General features: G+C 41.6%; 1 protein-coding gene across 1 annotated transcript in view; it reads left to right on the top strand.

The window, feature by feature from the left end:
• The window catches only part of LOC133128722 (receptor-type tyrosine-protein phosphatase S-like), a 205,929-nt gene that overhangs the window by 83,888 nt on the left and 99,333 nt on the right, over positions 1-22,708 (top strand). The window contains exons 3-5 of the mRNA XM_061242447.1: positions 5,818-6,008; positions 15,099-15,244; positions 16,027-16,168. Of these exons, the coding sequence (XP_061098431.1) occupies positions 5,927-6,008; positions 15,099-15,244; positions 16,027-16,168 (370 nt within the window). The 5' untranslated portion in view covers positions 5,818-5,926. The remainder of the gene's footprint in view (positions 1-5,817; positions 6,009-15,098; positions 15,245-16,026; positions 16,169-22,708) is intronic.

The raw sequence follows: 22,708 nt of genomic DNA, 5'->3' as shown, positions 1-22,708 counted from the left end.
ATAGTGAATTTGGAAGCTCTGGGATTTATAGGGCATGTTTTTGGGTTATAAAAGTAAGAATAAACCATAGTGATCTAGTTCTGTGTTGAGTTGCACATAAATTATGTCCAATTCCCTCCTGCCCTCTCTGGCTCCCTTGTACCCCTTCGCACAATGCATTTGATCGGTCCATTTTCACAACTTGCACCTGCTCGGATTTAGTTTGTTATTTCACGTATTTTAACTGCAATTAACACCTTGGTAAAATAAAACGTTTGTTATGTATTTCGGTCTTTTTTGGTAATGTTGGTTCTAACACAAACACAAGCAGCCGGAGCGTGTCTGTTTTTATTCATTCGTATTGGACTTTTTTTGCAGACACAGCTGTGTTTTTAAAACAATGTTTGTTGTGATTATTGCATTGGTTCACTCACCGCCTTTGCATCTGGCCCTTCCCTCACCCAGCTTCTCTCAGCTGAAAGGCAAATGTGTCCATATATATAATTAATGGAAAAAGCCATGTCAAAGCCAGTGGCCCTGATCACATTTGATGGCAGGAACTTAGAGGAGAAAGTGCCGTCGTGTTACAAGGAATATTTTCAAAGCAACAAGAGGAGGGAATAGGGTCAATAGACTTCTCTGTCAGTTAATGTCATCTCCACTCGTCCCATAGTCTGATCCATATAGCAGAGAAAAATATCTGTGGTGATAGAGGTCGTTTTTATGATGAGTTCTTCATCGATTTTCTTCATAAGAAACAGCAAATACGCTGACACAAGAGAATCTTCTGGAAGTAGGACAGCCACAAGGATCATCAGCAGTGCTGTAAAGGGCAAAACAGAAAGTCCAAAGAAATCCACATAAAAAAAACGCCCAAATTTTATACAAATGATAAGACAGCTTACATAGCATGCGGAACTTACAGTACCTGCAATCCATGATGAGGATTTTGCATTTTGCATTTCAGCAAAGGCTAAAGAAAGGCCGTGTCTTTTTTAGAAAAAATCGCGGTTGACCAAGTAAATATTTGAAGATCTACCGTGCTCAAAAATGATCCTCAAGGAGAGTGATTTGTTGCATGACCCGGGTGCACACCAACTCATTGGGCCTTACAAAGCTGCTTGCAACCTCACATTAAACACTGGTTTGTTTTCAACCATTCAAAATATAGGCTAACCATGTCAACCTTTTCTAGTTGCTTTTTGTGCCCTTGGGGTCCAATGAAGATATGCCTTCCTATCTTTTATTATACAGTGTCCTCCAAAATGTGTACAGTTCTAAATATACTCAATTTCTTACTTTTGCTACAATATACAGTACATTATGTAAAATTGTAAAACCTATGCACATGCAAATACCATGAATGAAAAGCTGATTGTCTGTACTTTAGTAAAAAAAAAAAAAATACTCTACTGTTATCATACTTTTGTAGGGTACTGTATGTTACTCTGAACAGTGCAACACTGTTTTTGGTGCCTTGTTTTATTTTTTTAATCATCCTTTTTGTACCAAGTGTAAATGAGTGAAAGATTAACCTGTCAGCAGTGAGTGTTGAGTTTCTTGACACTGACTTGATCCATCCCTGAAGGTAAAGCTTTTCCATCTCTCAGGGGGCTTTTCCTGGTGGAACTCATATTTCCACAGTGACATGAAAACAATGGGGGGATCATTGCTGGGGCTCAGGACATTCTGACGTTCTCGTCAAATTTATGTGGATGACGGGTCTCTGTGTAATATCTCTATGTTCGCACATACTGTCAGGTCCATAATTATTGGCACCCTTGACAAATATGCAAAAAAAAAAACTTTCAAAAAAAATAACAAATAAACTTACTGCAGTAGAATCAGTGAAGTCATACATTTTTCAAATAAAAATGAATAAATAAAATTTCCTCCCAAAAAAGTTTCACAATTATTGGCAGCCCTGAGTAAATACTTTGTGCAACCACCCCTGGCAAAGATGACAGCCGTTTTCCTATATCATTTATAATCAGGTTAGAGAGGGTTTTTTTCTTTTCTTTTAACCATTTCTCCATTTCAAATTTTTTAGAAACATTGATATCATTGGTGCTTATTGAATTCCCTGTTCAGTTCAGATGACAGATTATTGATGAAGTCCGGAGCCTAAAATGATCATTGCAGAACATTTTTTGTCTCTCACTGTAACCATTTGTGTGTGGATTTAATGGATATTTGGAGTCTTTGTACTGCTGAAAGATCCACCTACAACCAAGACTCTACTTCCTAGCAGAGACAGTAAGATTCTCTGCCATAATTCCCTTACATTAATGAATTAATTATTCCATTGATCTTAAGTAGTGCCCCTGGACCACAGGACACCAATCATCTCCAAAACATCAATGACCTACCTCCATATTTGATTGGTATGAGGTGTTTCTCCTTGTATGCATTCCTCTTTACCGCCTAACATGCTGATGGTTAAGTTCAATTTTGGTGTCATCTGACTATACTACTCTCTTCCAGTCATAATTTCAGCGATGTTTGGCAAACTCCAGACGCTTGCTTTTTATTTTATTGTGCTCAGTAAGGGCTTTGTTTGTGCTACCATTCCAAAGAGTTTGTTGGTATGAGGGTGGTGTTTTATGGTTCTTTTTCAGACTTGGTAATCCCAAGATGCAATCATTTTCCTTATGTTATTCATAGCCTCCCTCACCATCTTCCTCAATGTCCATGGGGACAACGTGTACTTGAACCCTTTACCAGTCTTATAACAGTCAATTAACATCTGCCTCTTCTGAATGGACAGTTCTTTGACTTTTCCCATGGTGATGGACAACAAAAAGATTTTGCACTTTTTTATATTCTAGTAAATCAGGAACTGATGGATTGACACAAAGGAGTTCCATTAGACTGAGGTTGACTAAATTAAATTCAATTGAACTAACTCTAAATCTATAATTGTTAGGGCTCCCAAAAATTGTGACAACTATAGTTTTGATTACTTAATAAAGAAGAAAGGTTTTTCCATACGTTTCAATATGACATCTAGATCAGGGGTGTCAAACTCCAGTCCTGGAGGGCCCCAGTGTCTGCTGGTTTTTGGTGTGTTTCAGCACGGGAGATGCATGTCAAAGTCTTTCATTGGCTAAAGAGTCCACACACCTTGTTCTCAAGACCTTAATTGGCTGCTGATTGAAAGGAAACCACAAACACCTGTAGACACTGCGGCCTTCCAGGACTGGAGTTTGACACCCCTGATCTAGATTATTATCCATGTTGTTTATTATATGCAGCCTTTTTTGTTTCATTTTTATTAAGGGTGCCTATAATTCTGGAGCAGGCTGTATAGAGGTGTGCAGGAGAGCCTTACTGTGAGGCAGACTGGTGTTGTGATGTTTGGTTAGTAGCGTGGCTCTGGCTGCTTTGCTGAAGGACTCTTGATTTGAAACCTTTACCTCGGTCCATGAGCTGTGGTCAAGGCATGTAGTTCTGTTGGGATGATTGAGGGTGTGTCTGCTGTTCCTGTGCAGGGCTGTCTGAGAGTTTCAGTTACAGTTGTACAGCCAGGAGCTCCCATAATCCCTTTCACTGTGATCTGAATTCCACTGCATGAATGCTGAAAGTAGCAGGGCAAACAAAGCGGTTAAAATGGATGCCAAATATTTAGTGAGTACACATCCAAGTTTAAGGCAAACAAATAGCTCAGAAATAGGATTTTGTGTTGAACTGGTTGAATTACTCACAAAATCCGCCCCTCCCAACACACCACTCCAAGATTGGCAATAGAAGAATAATTGTGTATATAATTTAAGAATAGCAGTCTTGTCTGTTAACAGATGGTTGTATAGAAGTAGTCCAGAGATTACTGTAAAATCAATATACTTTCAATGGTAAAAAATGGTACCTCTGGTGTAATGCTACCTTGCTAATTGCTACTTGCAATGTTGCAACCTTGAATAACCAGAAATGTGCTGTACTTTTACAAATGATGACTGTCTGAAAATGTTACAAATCAACCAGACATGCAAAACCGAATCAACTGATACTAGTGCCTTTCTTTAAATACAGCAGAATCATAACAAAATGTCCCCCTTCCATTAGTGGAATATCCCCCTTGAGAATAGATTATATTTTGGATCAAATGCAACATTGTGCAATCCTGAATTCTATATTCTGCATTTACATAACACTGTGATATTTACAATATTTGGATATTCCAAATATCAGAATATTAGACTGCCTGTCTTAGCAATACAGGAAACTGTGGACAACTGGAAAAAGAAGGTACTGTTTATGGAATGAGATTGCAGTAAATGTCCTGCTATATAAACAGTTTTAGCCTGTTTAGCATTGGGATGGTTGGTCAGTTTACCTACGCACCGCCAACAAAATGTCCAGTTTGAATCTTCCAATTGCAGGGCCATTTATATGAGACGATGATTTGATCCCAGCAGAGCACATTGGCAGAAGTTGGCACACTTGTTGGGACAGTGTTCACCTGGTCAGGCTCATAGAAACTTAAGCGCAAGTGTATTAGCTGCATGCTAACCTACTGACTGTCAACCTTGTTGGCTATTGAGAACACCGTTGCTCGACTGTAGTCGCTGTAGCTCTCAAGTGAGAGTGACGTTCTGCAGCAGGTGTTTTCGTGGTCATAGGGTGTCCAGTTTCTCCATATGGGTCACATCAGGGCTATAATGGACAGAGCACCCCTGCCAGAAATTGGGTCACAATTTTAACTCCACCCCTTGAGGGAAGAAAGAACTGACCTCTTTGTGAAAGGTTAGCTTGGTATTAACTTCTGTCAGATAGATTTATCTATTCCCTTGTCTCATTTCATTTTTACAACTTCAAATAGTTATATTTGGCTTCCTGGGATAAGAGCTATATGCACTGAACACGGAGAGTCCCATTGCTTGTCAACCGTGCTTGCCCCTTAAGTAAGGGCCGTCTGTAGTTCCACACAGCCGTTGGGCTCTTGAGCAAGGCCCTTACCCTGCATTGCTCCAGGGGAGGATTGTCTCCTGCTTAATCTACTGTACGTCATTACATTAATGTAATTTCATGTAAAGTAAGATGCAGCATCTATGGCTCATCACTGAGGACAAAAAGCACCTGTTGCTTTAGGTTGCTGCACCTTGTTACACATTTTATCTAAATGCCAAGCATGGTTGTCATATCAATCCTGTAACGGTGTATATATGAGGGTACTGTACTTAGGTCCCTTGTGGTCTGAATGATTTCACGCTCATGCTGCCTTTTCAACTTGAAGCATTACGTTGTCAAAATGTGTCTCTCCCCTGATACACCTCAGTTTCAGTGGAGCAGTGTGGGATTCTGGAAAATCTCCCTAAAACAGAGATGTGACCTTCATTAGAGTGGCCTACCTAACCAAGATTTGTGGATAAGCAAATAATGATGATGTCTGTGGATAGCATCCAACCAATTAAGATGCCGGGAGCAGTTGATTTGGAATGAGGAACTTGTAGTTACTCGTATGCCCATGCACGTACACATATCTCAATATACAGTGAGGTTGGTTTCTGTCCACTGGTGTGGATAGAGAAATCACAGACATAAACTCGCTTTCCTTCCAGCCACTGCTTATCTGAGCCACAGATAATACAGACCCTTCATTTGGATGTTTTTCACATTCTGCTTTCAGCTTTCAGCTTGGCGGAAAAAATAAATAAATAAATACGGCGTAATAAGAAAGTAATACCATGACACTGCTATTAGGCTCAGAAGTGCCTTGTTGAATTAAATTACGTGTGAGCAGTGACAAGGTTCAGACCGTTCGGTATTTGTTATTGTGTACAGCATAAGTGAAACCATGAACAGTTTCTAAATGTTTCTTGTGTTTTGTTTTTTCAACAGAGGACGAAGAGGTTCTACGCAAAGCCCCCATCTGCCCCTCCTTCCCCCCCACCCTTGCCCAACTGTTGGGGCTTCAGCTGTCCAGTCGGGTCAAAGGTCATTTTCGAGCATGCTGTCCACCCTCCACCTCCTTTGCCTTCTAGTGCCTCTGGTGGCCCTACTAGTGCTGCTTCCAGGCTGCAATGCCTTGTGTAAGTCCCCTTTCGTTGGTGTTTTCGCTCATGCGCTCTGCACCCCATTTCTCTAGTTCATCTATCTTTTAGTCCTGTGTTGTCATTACCAGTCAAGTGCATTTACTCATTAATTTCAAAGCTCCCAGTTAGAATTTGTTCTGCACCATTTCTCCCCTAAGATGGATTTAGAGATGCATTAGGAAACAAAGCAATGAACGGAGCGCTAAGTAAGAGACAAGGCAATAAATAAAGTGGACAAGCCTCCCTGTTGTGTTTTGAAAAGAGAGAACTTGACTAAGAGGAGATGCGTGTGACTAGAGCTGGTGGGTAGCATTGCATCCGCTCACAGTTTACACGAGGTATCAGAGCTGGGAGAACCAAGGGGGGGGGGGGGGGGGAGGGGTTCTGCTGTTTTATTTCTGATTGAGTCTGTGGATTAAAAGGCAGAAGATTGGTTTGATAACTGCAGTTGCTGGAACTGGGACTGGATTATATTCCCCTGTGCTGGGAGGCGGGGTGTGACCGGATTCTATTAGTCTTTTATCAATCTACACCTAACTTCTCCCAAATTTATCTTTTTGTTGCAGCTGTGCTTGATTGCTTTCTTCCCACTCTCTTCACCTCTCTCTTTATAACTTTTCAGTACTGTGAAAAAGTCTCGGGCACAAAAATTCTGCATGGCAAAGATGCTTTAAAAACAAATCATGAATTCAACAGCTTTAAAGGTCCCGTATTGTGGAAGATGACATTTCCCTTGCTATGTGGATTATGAATGTGTTGAAGGTGTTATAAAAACACTGGAAGTATCAAAAACGCGCCGTCCCCAAATAAATCCGCACAATCCGCATGAAGAAAATGTGAATTTAAACAAGCCGTTTGGGGTTCTGTGCAGATATCACAACGATATGCCAATTTGCTTCAGCACGGCCCCCTTGTAGTAGGAACAAATCCAAGCGCTCGGCACAGACAGCGTGCTAATCAGCCAATCAGAACAGGATCATTGATATCAATGAGCCTTCAAGACACTCACTAAAACAGCCTGTTCTTGGTAAAGCTCATGAGAGGCACTCATGAACAGACATGTAAAACTGGATACTGGAGTTTTTGGTACTTAAAATCAATTGTTATGGGTATCAGGACATATAATAAAATGCTGGAAAGTTGTACTATATGGGATCTTTAAAAATAAAATAAAAAATACTAAAGAGCAGTGAACTAAATCAAATCAATATTTGTTGTCACTACCATGTCTTTAAAACAGCATCAGTTGTTATAAGAAAATCAGCTGTAAGGTTGTACCAAACTTATTGGAGAACTTGCCACAGTTCTTATGCAGACTTTGGCTGTCTTACTTGGTTCTCAGGTAATTCCAGACAGCCTTGATCAAGTTTTTATCCGAAATGTGATCTATTACTTAACGTTTCTTTATTTATTTAACAAAAATGCAAAAATTTCACTGTAACATTAGCATTTTAGGTAAAGAAATGTTGGAACTTTTCTTTTTGGAACTTTTCTTTCAAAAAAGCTCTTCTACTGACCAATTAATGCAGAAAACAAGAAAAAAAAATCTAGAGCGCCTAAGACTTTTGCACAGTACTGTATAATCTGAACCAAACTACATTTCTCTCTGCTTCTCTTCCTTCTTTCTCTCGGTTTGTAGTTGCCTAAGTATAGTTACACCGTCTTACAGCTGCACACACTGCACTTGATTAATGCACCTTTTGGAATTTGGATAGGTGTCGAAGCCCGCAAATATCCACTGGCCATCGATTGGCGCCTCGTGTTGCCAGCATTCTTCTCTTGCTCTGTTATTTTTAACAGTGCCCACATAGCCGTTTTAGCCCACTGTCTGTCACACAGCAGTTCGCTGTCGCCCACACTGAATACCGAACGCTGAATGTAGCCGTAACTAGTTTAATGTGTTGAAAATTATTTCCTTTATTAAGAAAAGTACTGTCGCCATCTCATCGTATGCAATCGTCACGGGAGAGGGAATTAGCTTTATTACACTTCTGGAGTGTGTTATCTTCGGTAGAGAAGGAAACATAGGGAAGCGGTGCTGCTGAGACGAGGACTCATAAATTGTACTGTGTGACAGACAAGAGTTTTTTAACTGAGCTATTTTTAAATGTGGAATGGACTTTCTGTTCACGCTGAGCCAATCAGCAATGTTTGATTGGTCGGATATTAGATCCCAGTGCAAATTGAATGCAATGTTCAGTTATTTGAGTTTTCGTCTCTGCTTGGTGACTTTTCCTATGCTTCTGAGCAGAAGGGATTCCTAAGAATTGGCTCAAACATTGACTTCATAATTTCTTTATATAAATTTAATGCAGGCATGAGCACAATGCTCATTGTTCCTGTTTAAAATTGTAAGATGGGACAATATTTTGTGACAAGAGAAAAGCAGTCCCGGAACGTCTGTTCCTTTTTTAATATAAACTGAATGGAGACACAAACAAATTGTTCCAGTTCATGCAGCAAGCTGTTCTATAAAGGCTTGCTCTTGGCTGATTCCTGGGCGCCATCATTGTAGTTCCTCTTTTACGGCACCTGGGTGTACTGTGACTTAAACTGAGATCGACACCTAAGAATTGCTAAAACATTGTCTTAGCACTGTTAGCATTGTATAGCATGTAGGTTCTTTTTAATGGGAATTTTTTCACTCCTAAGTCAAAGTTTGACACCATTCTTTGGAGTAATTCTAGGCGGGCTTATACATTTGGCCCCAGGCTTCACCCTGTGATGAACCTATCGTCAACTGGGCTGAAAATCACCTTTGCAACAGGCAGTGTTCTTTTCCATCTAGTACTGGTAATGGCATATTCTGTAATGAAGTAGTGAGAAATTGGTTTCGGGGGGAAAAGTTATCCAATACGCAGTTCCCAGAGAGAAGCATTGAAATAAAGATCGATCCATAACTTGACAATGCGAAAGTGTAATAGCCTCGAGGTGTGTTGCCTTTTAATTTTAAGTGGGCTCTGCTGATTAAAATGAACATGAATGGTTCCTCTTAAATTATTATTTGGTGGTTGTTGATGTCAAGTGATTATTTGGTATGGAGGAAAGCCATGGAAGGAGTGTGCTGTGGTCCACTGTTGAGGTACTCAGAGGGGTGCCATGCCATGCAACACCACTAGCCTACACCATGCAGCAACCTATAAAGTTGCCCACCCCACCTTGATCTTTAGTCAAAGATGTCTCTCTCTCTCTCTCTCTCCCTTCTCATAAATCAAGAGCCATTTTTAAATAAAAAGAGGAAAAGAAAGGCAGAATACATCGTAATGAAAACAGTGCCCTGGGCCAGGTTTGTGTGCGTGCGTGCATGGGAGCATGTGAGCATGTGAGCATTTGTGTGTGTCTGTGCATTTGCTTTGCACAGTGGGTGGAGAGTCTCTTTCCTCTCGAGGAAGGAACGATGCGCAGGTTCAGAAAAGTGCAGACCATCCATGCGTCTACCCCCCTGTCACTTCCCACACTCACTAATGCCACCACTCATGCGCGTCTGCTAAGAACTGTACAACAGATGCTCTGCGCAGAAGAGTGTGATCGACAGTGACACTTCACCACTGTTAACCAAGCTGCACAGTATAACTAGGAGTCAGTGGCTGAGTAGTGTTTGTCAAGGCGACTGAGGGTATAGTCGGCCTGTAGCGTAGTGGTTAAGATAAATGACTGGTGGTTCTAATCCCGATGTAGCCACAATAAAAAGTAGGACCCTTGAGCAAGGCCCTTAACCCTGCATTGCTCCAGGGGTGGATTGTCTCCTGCTTAGTCTAATCAACTGTATGTCACTCTGGATAAGAGCGTCTGCCAAATGCCAATAACATAACATAACATAGTCCGATTTGCTCACCGTAATGTGACCTTGGGATTATTAAGGTTCTATCTTATCTTATCTATCGTCTAGTAGTTTTGAGATATTCGGCTTCAACGATACCAAAGTGAATGAGCCGATACAACCTTTTTTTCATTTGGCATGTTCTTAAACTGTATTATTGTGCAAAACTTCACACATATACATTCAATGCCCTAAAAACAATGAATATGTGTCAAAAACCTCAGAACCTTAGAAATCTACGGTCTGGACATCGTAGCGATTGAGAGACCGTGGTTGGCGGCGTCCGGCGGCGGTAACGCACGTCCGCGGCGCCGCTCTCTTCCCGGAGGCCGCGCTGCATTATTAAAGCCCGCTGTCAGCGGGAAAGAGAAAGCAATTTCCACGTGGCTTCCTGCTTCCTCTCACACTCAATACTCCTAGCGCGCGCTCGCCTCCCGTCGAGCCGGATTCCTGGGCCGTGGCTAAAAAAAGCGCGGCGGAGACAGCCGGGGCGTGTCGCGCGGTCAGACCGCAGAGCGGGCCTGGCATTATGATGTCTGTCCCCCCCCCCCCCCCCAGCCTTTACTGCTGCAGTCACTTCAGCAGGTGACAGTCTGTAGCCAAACACAGGCCCCAGTGATTCCTCTTTTGAACACTATCACCGCATCGCTGATCTACACTTTAAAGGCCACCAGTGGACCAAAAAAAAAAAAATCCCAATTCACATGTATTATTTAACATGCGTTTCAGTTGGCACATGAAAGTGATTTTTGTTCTTCTGGGAAAAAGTCAGGAGGTATCTGAAAATATGACCCTGGGGAAGAGCTTGGTAGGACATAGTGCCGTTTATCAAAGTTTGTAATGGTTTCCATTCTTCTTAAAACCACCATAGATGCCTGTATATGAGTGTTATTTAAAAGTACAAAAGGTAATTTCGGACTTCTAACGACAGCATTTGCAGCAACAAACACCCTCAAATGACAACACTGTTTATCCCTCCAGCTTCTCTGTGAACACGCTAATGTTGAAAAGTCCCCCCCATTGGCTGTGGCAATTAGAACCCATTTTCAACCAATGAGCTTGAAATATCGTACAGCTATACAATGTTTTGGTACAGAGCGTCGGTCGGTCAACTGTATATTTTGAAACCCGAATTTAAGGACTATAAACACAGTCTTTGTATTTGAGTGTAAAAACATATCAGTTGATCTTTACTTGAGCTTACTGTGGTCCATAGAGGGTTATATAAATCTGTCCAGTAGTTCCCCAACTCAGTTCTGGGGACCAATTTCTTAGAAATTAGCTAAGGCTAGTTATTACCACAAGAATACAGTAATTGCTGTGCTAAATAAGGCTACCACTTCCATAGATATGAGGCCTAGCCTATAAACACAAAAATGCTTTGACACAAAATCATGAAGGTGAAGTAAGATACACCCAATTTGGTGCACAAGCAAGGAGATCATTTGAGTCTTATAATTACGTGACGTTATTTTTCGCAAATGGGTTACTGTCACTGTGTAGCGGCAAACCGACATTAATATTAATCAGTAATTAAGCCTGGGATCTCATTACATTTCTTATTTCAACATCAGCCTTGCTTTTCAATTACCTGGTATCTTTTACAAAAGTTTAGTTTTGTTCTGCCCTTTCTCTATTTTTATTTTATCAACTTTAAACACTATATAAAACACTGTTATCATTTAGTAATATGATAAGACATGCCCTAATTTGGTATGACCTCTTCTGGGTAATATTAGAATTTTTATCAGTGACACTAGGAGGTTGATAAGGCATAATTGTGCAAGTTACCTTCCATATGCACTCTCTGAAGTTTGTATATCTGAAATTGTGTTGTGTTCTCAACACTTTTTGGCTATATCCCAGCATTTTGCCTAGTCATAAAGGTGATTGTGTCCTCACTACAAAATGTACTGGGTAGCATAAACATAGGAAAAATATTGGCAGGTAAAAAACAACTTGCTATATTCCCAGCATTACACTTTCCTGATGTTTTGTCTCCTAAATTAATTTAACTGGAACTCTCCACAATATTCAGTTGTTGAAGGGATCACTGTTTTTAATTGATATCACTGTCACTCATTGAACTGGGAGTACTTTTTACTGTGTTATTTAATAACTAAGCATGTTTAACAAATCTGAAATGGGGAAAAATGTTGTTTTATGTGTGAATGGATCTAATTTTCCCTTCCAACTTTTTAGCAAGCTAGCATGTCATCCTAAGTGAACACATGCATACTTCATTTTCCAAATATGTGCCACATTTGATTATTTTGCTTTGAGATGGGCTCACAGTAACTCTTTTTCTTGTTGTTTGCTTTTATCCTAAAAACAAGATGTGTACGTGGGTCCAAAGAAATAGAAATTCCTCAATTTATTAGTTCTGAAACTGACTTCTGAAACAGTTGAAACACTGATATTTTTAAACAGTTGGGATTCCACAAGTAGGGACAGTTTAAGACCTGGAACCCCATATCTGTATTAAACAGCATATGATGTTGACCAATCAGGTAGAAAATAAAGTAGCAGTGCTAGATACTACTTGCCTTCAGGCCCAGTTCTGAGTATCCCTGTTTTATATTGTCATGGTTATTATGACTTTTTCTGAAAGCTTCAGTGCACATATTTTGTTTGTATCGTAGTTTTTACAATGAACCCTCCGAGAAACAGAACAGAGAAACATAAATCCTCTAATTGTGGCAAGAAAGAACTCTCCTATCGAAAGAAGTTTCAATGGAATCTGGCTACAAAGGGGGATGCCCATATTCTGCTGGCAATAGACTATAGTATACAGTAGATATAATTTATAAATGTAATAATGGTTTTATGGCAAATAATAGATTGTGTTGAGCAGGTTATAGTTCAGGTATTAAACTCGCTGTTAAAGTCCAAATGAAGGGATGTATAATGTGCAGAAAAGCATGCAATGGCTTGGGTGGAATTATGGGATTGGTCACTTGACCAATCGCATGTGTGCGAGGACATAATACGTTTAAATGACTGAAAAGGCTGGTTTCCTCAGGGTTAATCTGTTTTCTCTCCTTTCTTCCTGTCGCCCCCAATAAATGCAGGAGATATCACAACCTCCTGAATCAGCCTGCCTCTGGGTCCTTAATTATTAATTGCGTGTGTTCGCTGGGTGTTTGATCATTAATACATATCTGTGCATTTTGGATTTAACAAGTTCCCCTGTTACTTCCCTTGTTGTGCTGTTGTTGACCTTTTCCCCTTTAAAAGAAATCATAAAAGGCACAACTGGGGGGGAAAGGGGATTATTATTAATAATCTGGGATCCTGCTTCAGCGTTCATTGAGTCATAAATTTCACTAGAACGGCTTTTTCGATTTTTACTGGGTGACGCCTTTAAGCGTTTGAATTTTAAACAGTGTAATTAAACCATATAATTCCTACCATTGCAAAACAATACATTTGTTGTTTCAGGCATGTTATAGGACACAAAAGATGCGAACACCAGTTGCAGTCCTATTGTTCCCTTAGTGATACCAGAAAAAATGGCGTTGCAGTAATCTTGTCTGCTGGTAATAAAAGCATGTACCTCTTTTTCAGAGTCTGATTTTGACAAGAGTTCTTACTTTGTATAGATAAGAATGACACATTGGAAGACAAAAATTTGAAAAAGTTTTTATAACGTTTTCAGTGAACTTCCAGAAAGTTGTACAAATACATAGCCTACAACGTTCTTCTTCAATTAATTGAATAAACACCACATTTGAATAGAGCATTTCAATTGTCAATAATGTCAATAGGTGGGTAATTGGTAATTAGCAGGTTTCATAGTTTGATGGGCTTCACATCCTGAAATCATAATGGTCTCAGAACATTATTACATAAAATGTTTAAAGTGCACCTACAATATCTATGGATTTCTCTTAGTAGTTATGCATTGAGTTTACAGGAGCTTTTGTGAGGGGAACATATTAATTTGCATGTATTGAACATGCAACAAGATGTAACACAATGCTTATGTTATTAATGTGTAGACTAGTACTTATAGTAAGAGTTTTTTTGGCATTTTCATATAATTTTATTATACTTGCTAGCATTTTGTTTCATCGTTCCTCCTGAACATTCCATTTCTTGAACAAGCAAGCTGAACTCTCTCCAGCTGTTTCCTAGCAACACCTGCTGCAGGTGCTGCCAACTCTGGCTGAATTAAAAAATGAGTAACACAATAACCATGCCTTAAATGTAATGCTTTAATTTTGTTGCATTCAAGCTAGCATAGCTGTCTTGCCATCAGTTTATATGTAGTTACCCTGTGGACATTTATGAATATATTATGGCTGGGCAGAGATTAAAAACCTGACTGATCAAACACTAATATATGTAAAAGTATTACATAAAGTTAAAGTTCCATTTATTTAATGATTTTAAAGAATTCTGTGAAAATTTGGTGGTCATCCATTGAATCACATAAACTTTGAAAATTCATGTTTTTTTAATATTGCAATTGTGCCACAGGAAGGTTTATACAGTGAGCTTCATAATGTCTGGGACTATTTTTCTTTGCACGTTTTGTATAGACCGTGCAGTGCTTTAATAAACACAGAACTTAAAATAAGCTGAAATACTATGAGCTTCAAGTTACTGTTTGTGTGACAAGTGAAATTCTCTTACCCCATTTCCAAATCTTGAAATGAGTCAATCTCCTACCACACTGACACTATTTATTCTAAATATAAGGCTAAAATAAGACTTGGCTTTTGCAGTGTAAGGGCAGGGTTGAGCCCTACACCTTGCGTGATTTCCAGAATGTTCCGATATGTGCCATTGTTTTCTTCCCAATTTGCTTCTGCAGTCTGTGAGCGACTGACGCTGGCATGGGATGTGCCTACTTAGGCAGCATTAAAATCCATAAATAAGCTTGAGCAGTTTATTATTCATGGCTTCATGCAGTATTAATGCAGGGATCAGACTGTCAAATGTGCATGTTTTCTGTAGTGTAATTACTGCGGCATTGGAGCCGGGGCACAGCCAGTTTGTACAAGCTATTCAGAGCCTTCATTCTCTGCAGTCTAGAGTCTTTGCGCTGAATAAATGTATTAAACCAACCGACATCCGGCGTGGCGTAGCATCGCTTTTTCCCACCCGCGGCAACCGTGCGAAATGTCATCCTGTTACTAACGTGTACGTCCAGTAACTTAATTTCATGTAGGACCCCGACCTACTACTCTTAACTACGGCCGGTTGACTTGAGATTCGCGGTAGAAATTTTACGGTTTCTCTCCCTCTCCTTTTCTCCGCAGCTGCCCCACGGTTCACGAAGATCCCCGTCGACCAGATAGGCGTGTCCGGCGGTGTTGTCTCTTTCATGTGTCAGGCCGCGGGTGACCCCAAGCCCCGGGTGACCTGGAACAAGAAAGGGAAGAAGGTCAACTCGCAGCGAATCGAGGTGAGGCCCGAGCGCTTGGGTGCAGGCCTGCTGGTGTATACATACAGTATACTATGCTTGCTACTGTAATTCCTCTATGCATCGGCAAAGATGTGCCGGTAATACATGTGTTTGTTTATGATGCGAGTTTGTTGGGCTTCTCCGCTCTACGGAGCACAGATTGCAGATGCAAAGCAGTTATTATGCTCAGCGTGCCTTAATTATAACTTCCTGACTCCCATAGAGCTTACAGAGTACTAAGGAGATAAAACATTAATGAGAAAAATAAGCAGAATAACTCTAAGTGATCAGCAGATAAATGCAATCATTATTAGTCCCCTTACAGCATGAGCGGAGTGCCATCATCGCTTTGTGCTACATGGTTTGTGTTTACATGGCTGTTTGTGTAAACTTGTCTAAAAAATCAATCAGCATAATGCTACAGACGCTGCATTTTCGAGCAGATGTATGTATCATCTATTCATTGCCGCAATGTACCTCGCAATTTATAGGGTTGTTGTCTTTCATAGCCCAATAACTTCTGGGGAAATGATGCATATTTCAGCACATCTCTTTCCCAAATACCATTCATGAAGGATCACTGCGGTTTAAATTAAAAGCTTTTGGACGTCTATAATGTTTATACCAAATCTTGCATTTATATTATTTCCAGTAGTTTTACATGCAGTACATGCAAATGCATCCGACAGGAAGTTAACAGATATGCCTACATTTTATTTGAGCCATTACTCTTGTTATTCTGCTCCGGTTTGCACTCACGGCCAATCCGCTCCTTTGTGCAGACAATCGAGTTCGATGAGGGTGCAGGGGCAGTGTTGCGTATCCAGCCACTGCGGGCGCCGCGAGATGAAAACATCTATGAGTGCGTGGCCAACAACAGCGAGGGTGAGGTCACCGTTACAGCCAAGCTGTCCATCATCCGAGGTGAGTGCAGGAGGGAACCGCCAATTTCCGTGCATTTCCATTTTTTTCCCCCCAAGTCCATTTCTGCCACAGATTATTATTATTGCTTGTTAAAGAGATGGAATGTAGTGCTAATGCTAATGATTTAGTATTGTTATGATAATAATACTAATACTCCTACTACTAATAATGGTAATAATAACAGCAACAGCAACAACACGTATTTGTATAGTGCTTTCCAACATAAAAAATACTGAACAGGACGAAGATTAAAGTGAAACAGAATTCAGATAGACTAAAAGGAGTGTCAACATATATTATAAAACACTGAAAAGCACAATTAAAAAAGTTCAAAGGTAAAATGTCGACACACAGTTAAAAGCAAGTTTAATGACATTAGTCTTGAAAAGAGTTGTAAAGGATTACGCAGATTCTACAGCCCTGAGGCCATATGTTTAAGGCTTTTGAAAATTTGCTTTACTTTATATTCATTTAGCAGATGCGATTATCTAAAGTGAACTGCTGTGCAAGCAGGAGAATTACTCCTAAGAATCACATCATGAGAGCATTTAAGACAAAGAAAATTGCTTTGCCAAAGGTTTGCGTAAAAGCATGTTGTAGTCTTTAGGGAGACCAGTACTGAAGATCGGGTCTTTACAACAAATGGGAGTCTATAGGCTACCCGAGGATGATGATATTAATAATAATAATAATAATAATAATAATAATGATAATAACTGTAAAAAAAAATGTAAGCATTGATACTGAAGTATCTCTTCTAATAATATTGTGTCTTCATCCACACATAAAGCAGCAATGTGCACAGGAGTACCTGACTCTGACAACTCCAGGGAAGCTGGGCCACACTGCTGATATCATTCTGCAATACCATTACTTCTGGTCCTCTGAAAGTGGAGGGACTATGTATAAAAAGGGCTGTAATTCCTCCACAGTTCTCCCAGACTGAGAGTCTGTACTTCAACCATATAGTGATTGTTTTATTCCAACTGTTTGTTTCCTGAACAGCGAGAACATCAAGACTTAAAATAGCGACATACATTATTCTTATTATTTATAACCTGAATTCAGAAATTAATATGAGTGTCCTTAATGGCCGGGGCTGATACTTGAAGAAGTGCATCGATTCTGCAGTTTTATCTGATGCAGGCTTATTCTTTTATTGTGGCACCAAGGTGCAGAAGAGGTGAGATCAGGTGTTGCGACCTCAAAGGTCTAGCAACCTGCAGTAGAAAATGAACGTTTCGAATTTGAGTGTAGATTTCGGTACAAGGTTTTCAAATTCCTCTCACTGTCTGATGAGCCAACCAACAGGTTCTTAAAAAGCAAGCTGCATTTGGCAGCCGGTGGAAAGAGGTTAGAGGTGAGATATGTCTCAGGAGATGGAAATCAGATGGGCTGCCGCTTTCTGGAAGTGTTGGGAGTGGTGTAATGGCACACAGTGGGAGGTCTGCCAGTGGCATATCTCAGAATTGTAGGTGAGCCAGCCCCAAGCGTCTGGACCGGGACGTGGGCGGTTATAAATGTACAGATTCATCTCGGGTCGTAAAAGGAAGAACCAGCAGGGCTGAGTCACGGACGCGGTGTTGCCAGAGTTAGAAAATGGTTGATTATCGATGATAACACCCTGGTTCTTGGAGCTGCTGCACGAGCCATACCAGCAAAATGTAGAGGTAATGGAAGAGGTGATGCATTAGGTGACATGTTCACAAGCTCTGTCTGCTAGACACCGAGTTTCGCATGATGGATAGTCATGGCCTGAGTGGGGGTGACATGAGAGGTCTGAGAAACCTCGGAGGACTGTCTTCGGAAATCTATTATAACTATTTTTGGCAGAATAGGTTTACTTGTTAGTTGTGGTGGGATGGTACACCTGTACAAATGGCGATGGAAGGGTCATTCTATTAAAATCTAGACTATGGTCTGGTGCAACGAGGCCGATGGATGTGGGTGGAGGATGAATGTGGCAGTGGAATTCATTTAGGTTTTAAAATGGATGACGGGATCCTCTGTGACAGAGACGAGCACTGCAGGAATTAAAACATGAAAGAGAGAGAAGAGGAAAGAGAAGAGGGATAGGGTAATGGAAACGGGGAGAACCCTCTATGGGGAGGTTAAGATGGAGCCACATCAATTGCTTGTGTATTTGAAAGCCACAGCTTGTTAGCTTTGAAATGCATTTCTGCGCTCTTTCTCCTATTTAATAGAATAGCAGTATGTTTTTAGCTTTGAGCAGTGTTACAGATATTTTAATAGTGCTTGATGTTACAGCTGAGTTCAAACTGCACCCTACAAACCGCTGGAGAGCTTTGTGTCTTATCAAAATAAAGAGATTTTTATGCAACGCCACATTCTGGTTCAAATTGGGAGTCATTCACGAGTGCCAGCAATGCAAAAGTAATGATCATTTTCCACTAAAAACTTTTTGTCTAAACGTATTTGCTTGGTTGGCGTTGCTTCTTATTAAACATTTGCATGGATACAACATCAACCATGAAAATAACTGTTTCACCAACTATCTCCACAGCCAGCCACAGTCTTAAATGGTCAAACAGTCCACAATATATCAACTTTCATGAAATCCTTCTGGATTTTGAACCACATGATCCAAATAAACATAATTAAGCCATAATCCTTCCCTTCCCAGTTCTAAGAGTGTCAGTTATTCATAGAGCCAGGAACACCTGTTGGACAATGGTCCTCCAAGGCCATTTAAGAACTTCATGGACTGGACATGTCCCATTATACTGTAAAAGCCTGTCTACAGTGTTAATAGAATATTAGGATATTGAAATTGCACCATTGATATTATTTATCAATAATTGCATGAGGATATTTTTATCGTGTATTTATTTCTTTGCATATCTGGCTTTGCTTATAAACAGAAATTGGTAACCCACACATAAAATGTGTGGTTATCCTATATTTACAAATTTGGCTCCTTGTCCTTGCCATATGCCTCGCTACAGCTGAGTCCTGGAGTTGGCAGCTTGTGAGCTCCTGACTGGGACGTCATCCAAGTTGGAGGGTAACTGTCGGCAGCCCAGTTGTACATGAAAATCTTGGGTTTGGCAGGGCCCAGGTTGAGTGCGCAAGACGCGCAGGCTCAGCGCCTGGGGGATTGCCTCCCGTCCATCTGGTCACGGCCTGTCACTGCTGCGTTGCGGACACGGTGGGCGGGGCCGATGAACTGTGGCTCGTTTCATGCGAAATGCGACGCGCGGGCTTATGATCCCTACAACATTTCTCTGTTTCTGTTTCTCTGTTTTCTGAGCATTTCAAAAAGGAATAGTGTCTTCATTCCGCCAGCGTACCTTTTATCGCTAACAAAATGTGGGTGGAGCTTGCGAGAGGAACTGACATTCGTCTGCTTGAACTCTGCATACACCTGCAGCTTCCAGCGGAGCAGGGAGGTATTGTTGAGGCAGAGTAAATTTTGTTTGTTCTTTTACGGGAGGCTTTTAGCTGAAAGTAGCCGAGTGCCGTATCCCACAATAGCCCAATCGCTGAATTTGTGATGAAAAACACATTAATATTGGACCCCCACCGTTTGGCATTCAGCACTTCTGTATGAAGCTCAGTCACTCTGCCCTTATTTTGTATTTCATTTTTTACAAACGGGTAGTCACGCAGCGCCAGTTTATGATAAATTTAAAAATTATTCCCTGCCCCCCCCCCCCCCCCCCCCCCCCAAAAAAAAAATATCAAGCTGAATTGGAAAATGGTGAGATCTTCAACTCAATGGCAATCAATGAAGAAAGAAAACTCCAGCATGCCAAACAGGCATTAGCTTGCAGTCAAGCCCAAAGATCCAGCTCTCAGTTCAGAAGAACTAGTGCACCGTGGAAACTCAGCCTGGTGGGATTCCGATATAAGCAGCGATGTGTTTTTTTAAAAAACATTTTTTAATTTTTTTTTTTTTAAAGCTTGCTGCGAATGATCTGGATTAGCAGAGCGTGGCTGTTTATTATTCCCACTGAATTCCTGCAGGGCCTCAGGGGTGCTAGAAGGAAGCGCATTACTGTGCATTAGAGCGAGCGCTGAGGTTCTGTTAGGCTCTATGGGGTCTTCAGAAGCATGCCATGGAGTTTGCCTCTCTAAAATGGAGGCTGAAGGCGGTGGCTAGGGTTTGTGATTAAGTGCTCTGGGAAGGTGTGCGCTCGTACACACCTCCCTACGCGCATGTATTTGAGCGGAGCGGGCAGGTTAGCGAATTCATCTTTCCTTGTGCTGTCAACATTCGGTGAAATAGGATAGGAGTTTGGCTTACTATTTGTGATGTGTGCTTCACGGCAAACTCTTGAAGAAGACGGATGCGTGTAGACAGGAAAAGGAAATGGATTCTGCGCGAATACAAACGGAAGCAACCTGGCAGCACACCACGAAGGCAAAACATGCGCAGAACTGTCTGAGCTTATCAGGTGCTGCACGTGAAATGGCGGATCGGTTGCACTGCCATTCGACCGATCTACATTGGATGCGACTATGAAGACCGCCAACTCTGCCCGTCCTTCACCGTTTCTCCCAGTGGAGCCACTAATAGCCTCGCCCCAACCGTGCATACACAGTCGTCCCTGTTCATCGATTCGCACAACTTTATCTGAGATAATCTGTGTGTGTCTGATCCCCCCCGCTGGTGTGAGGCGGTAATTAGCCGTTGCTAGAGTGATTCAGGGTGGCCCAAGGGCTTCTTCTGTCTCCCGGAGGTGTGAGGCCGTATAACACCCACCAGCACATCCTATGAATGCAGATTTAAATCTGCGGTGACATAGTGAAACAAGTCAAGAAAGGCACTTTAGCCTAGTGGAAACTAGCCTTTGCTCTCAGATGTCTATTGCCTGGCCCGCCAATATCCATTGGGACAGAAGTTCCCGCATCCCAACAGGATTTACCCATGACCCTAAGTAACTGGTGCCAGCACTTCTGTGAATATAACCTTTCCTGGGGATCTACCCTGGGTAGGACTTTCTCTTCAGCCTGGAGTGTGGACCTGCTGGATGCGGGTGGAGAGATGCATGGGTGGCAGTTACAGGGCCTCCATTCCTTAGAGTGTAGGAGGACAGTCGGTGTTAGCAGAAATGAGCGGTTCCATAATGAGCTCTCCTCGGAGCCAGTTCATCTCCTGCCGAATTACTGTGAGTTTGTCTCCGCGGTCTAGGTAACAGATAGAGGGAAACGCAGAGTGTGGAGGGAAGAGGGATAGAGCGGAGGGAGACTTGGTGTGATTAAGCCTGATTTCAGATCATCTGAACACTTTCCTTTGTGCGTTATCTGCATGTTGTTAATAGGCTTGTTTGCAGCCCTGCTCTTGAAAGTGTGTTCCTTCAGACCTTTTTTATTGGTAGAAATATCTCTATGCTCCTTTCTTCATAATATTACTGTAAGGTTAGAAATGCTGACATGGTTTATAGGATTGGGATTTGACACTGTTGATTGTTTTGTTGTGGAATGTCTAAATGAATGCAATGTATGGCTTTTTTCTCTTAATGACATTGCTGCACATTATCTGCTTGATGAACATTCACTGTGAAAAGCCATTGAACCATTGTTAATTTGGTGTACGCTTGGTAAATGTGTTTGCACTGCTTTGTTTGTGTACAGTTAGAGGGTATAATATTTCCACTTTCTTTACTTTGAACTAGTGTTTACAGGAATATATACAGTACACGGGACTCCATATTTAGAAAGGTGGCTTGAAGTGAAGTCAGCAGAGAGGGTGTTATAAATCATGGTACTTATTGGGGTCTGGGTGGCACAGTAGGGGAAGTGCACGCTTTGGCACCCCTGTTCTCCGCTGGGCTGCCAGCCTGGTCCGCTGCCCCTTCATGGATACGCACTGGAGGAAATTTGGTACGGTGTGATTTCACGGACTCCCGATCCTTTAATCCCGCGAAGGCGGGGGAACAACGACGAGGTGAGAACCGCGCGATGGCGGGATTCAGTCTGCAGCCCTCCCGCACTTATCCCTTCCTGCCGCGCCCGCTCTCGGAGGCCGACCTTTTTATCTCTGCGCTTGGCAGAGGGGAACAAGGAAGGAATTGAGGGACAAATATTTTGTGGAACCTCTGAAAGCATATATAGTGCGCATGGGTCTCTCGGCCTCTATTTTTAATGCATTTTCACGACACAAGCCCTTTTCTGTCTTTTTTTTTTGCCACCGGTAAATTCTGGGCTCTCAGTGGTTTTATTGAAGGATGTGTTTTTCAGAGTGAGGGCTTAGTGTTCTGCTTATTCGCTGCCTCTCCGCGGAACAGAGAAGAGGGTCAGGCCCTCTAATTTGGCTTTCTTTCTCAGAAGCACTGCTGAGACTGCTGCCTCCATGTTTGGCCCCCCCCCCGTCAGACAGTCAAATCTTTTGTCACAGAATCCTTCTGCTGAGAGCGTTACATTAAACTGAGATGACAGACCGAGTGGTATGTGGGACACGGGGCCGGCTATGTGTGTGGACGATCGGTCCGGGCTGTTTGAGGAAACCGGTGGACCGGTGGAGAAGCTCTCAGGGAGCCCGGGCTGGAATTAAAGACAAGCTTTGAAGGCATCCTG

The sequence above is a fragment of the Conger conger genome, chromosome 5, assembly GCF_963514075.1.
Source record: "Conger conger chromosome 5, fConCon1.1, whole genome shotgun sequence".
In the NCBI taxonomy this organism is placed as follows: Eukaryota; Metazoa; Chordata; class Actinopteri; order Anguilliformes; family Congridae; genus Conger; species Conger conger.
Note: the sequence above shows the minus strand (reverse complement) of the source record. Positions and strands in the feature narration are given on the sequence as shown.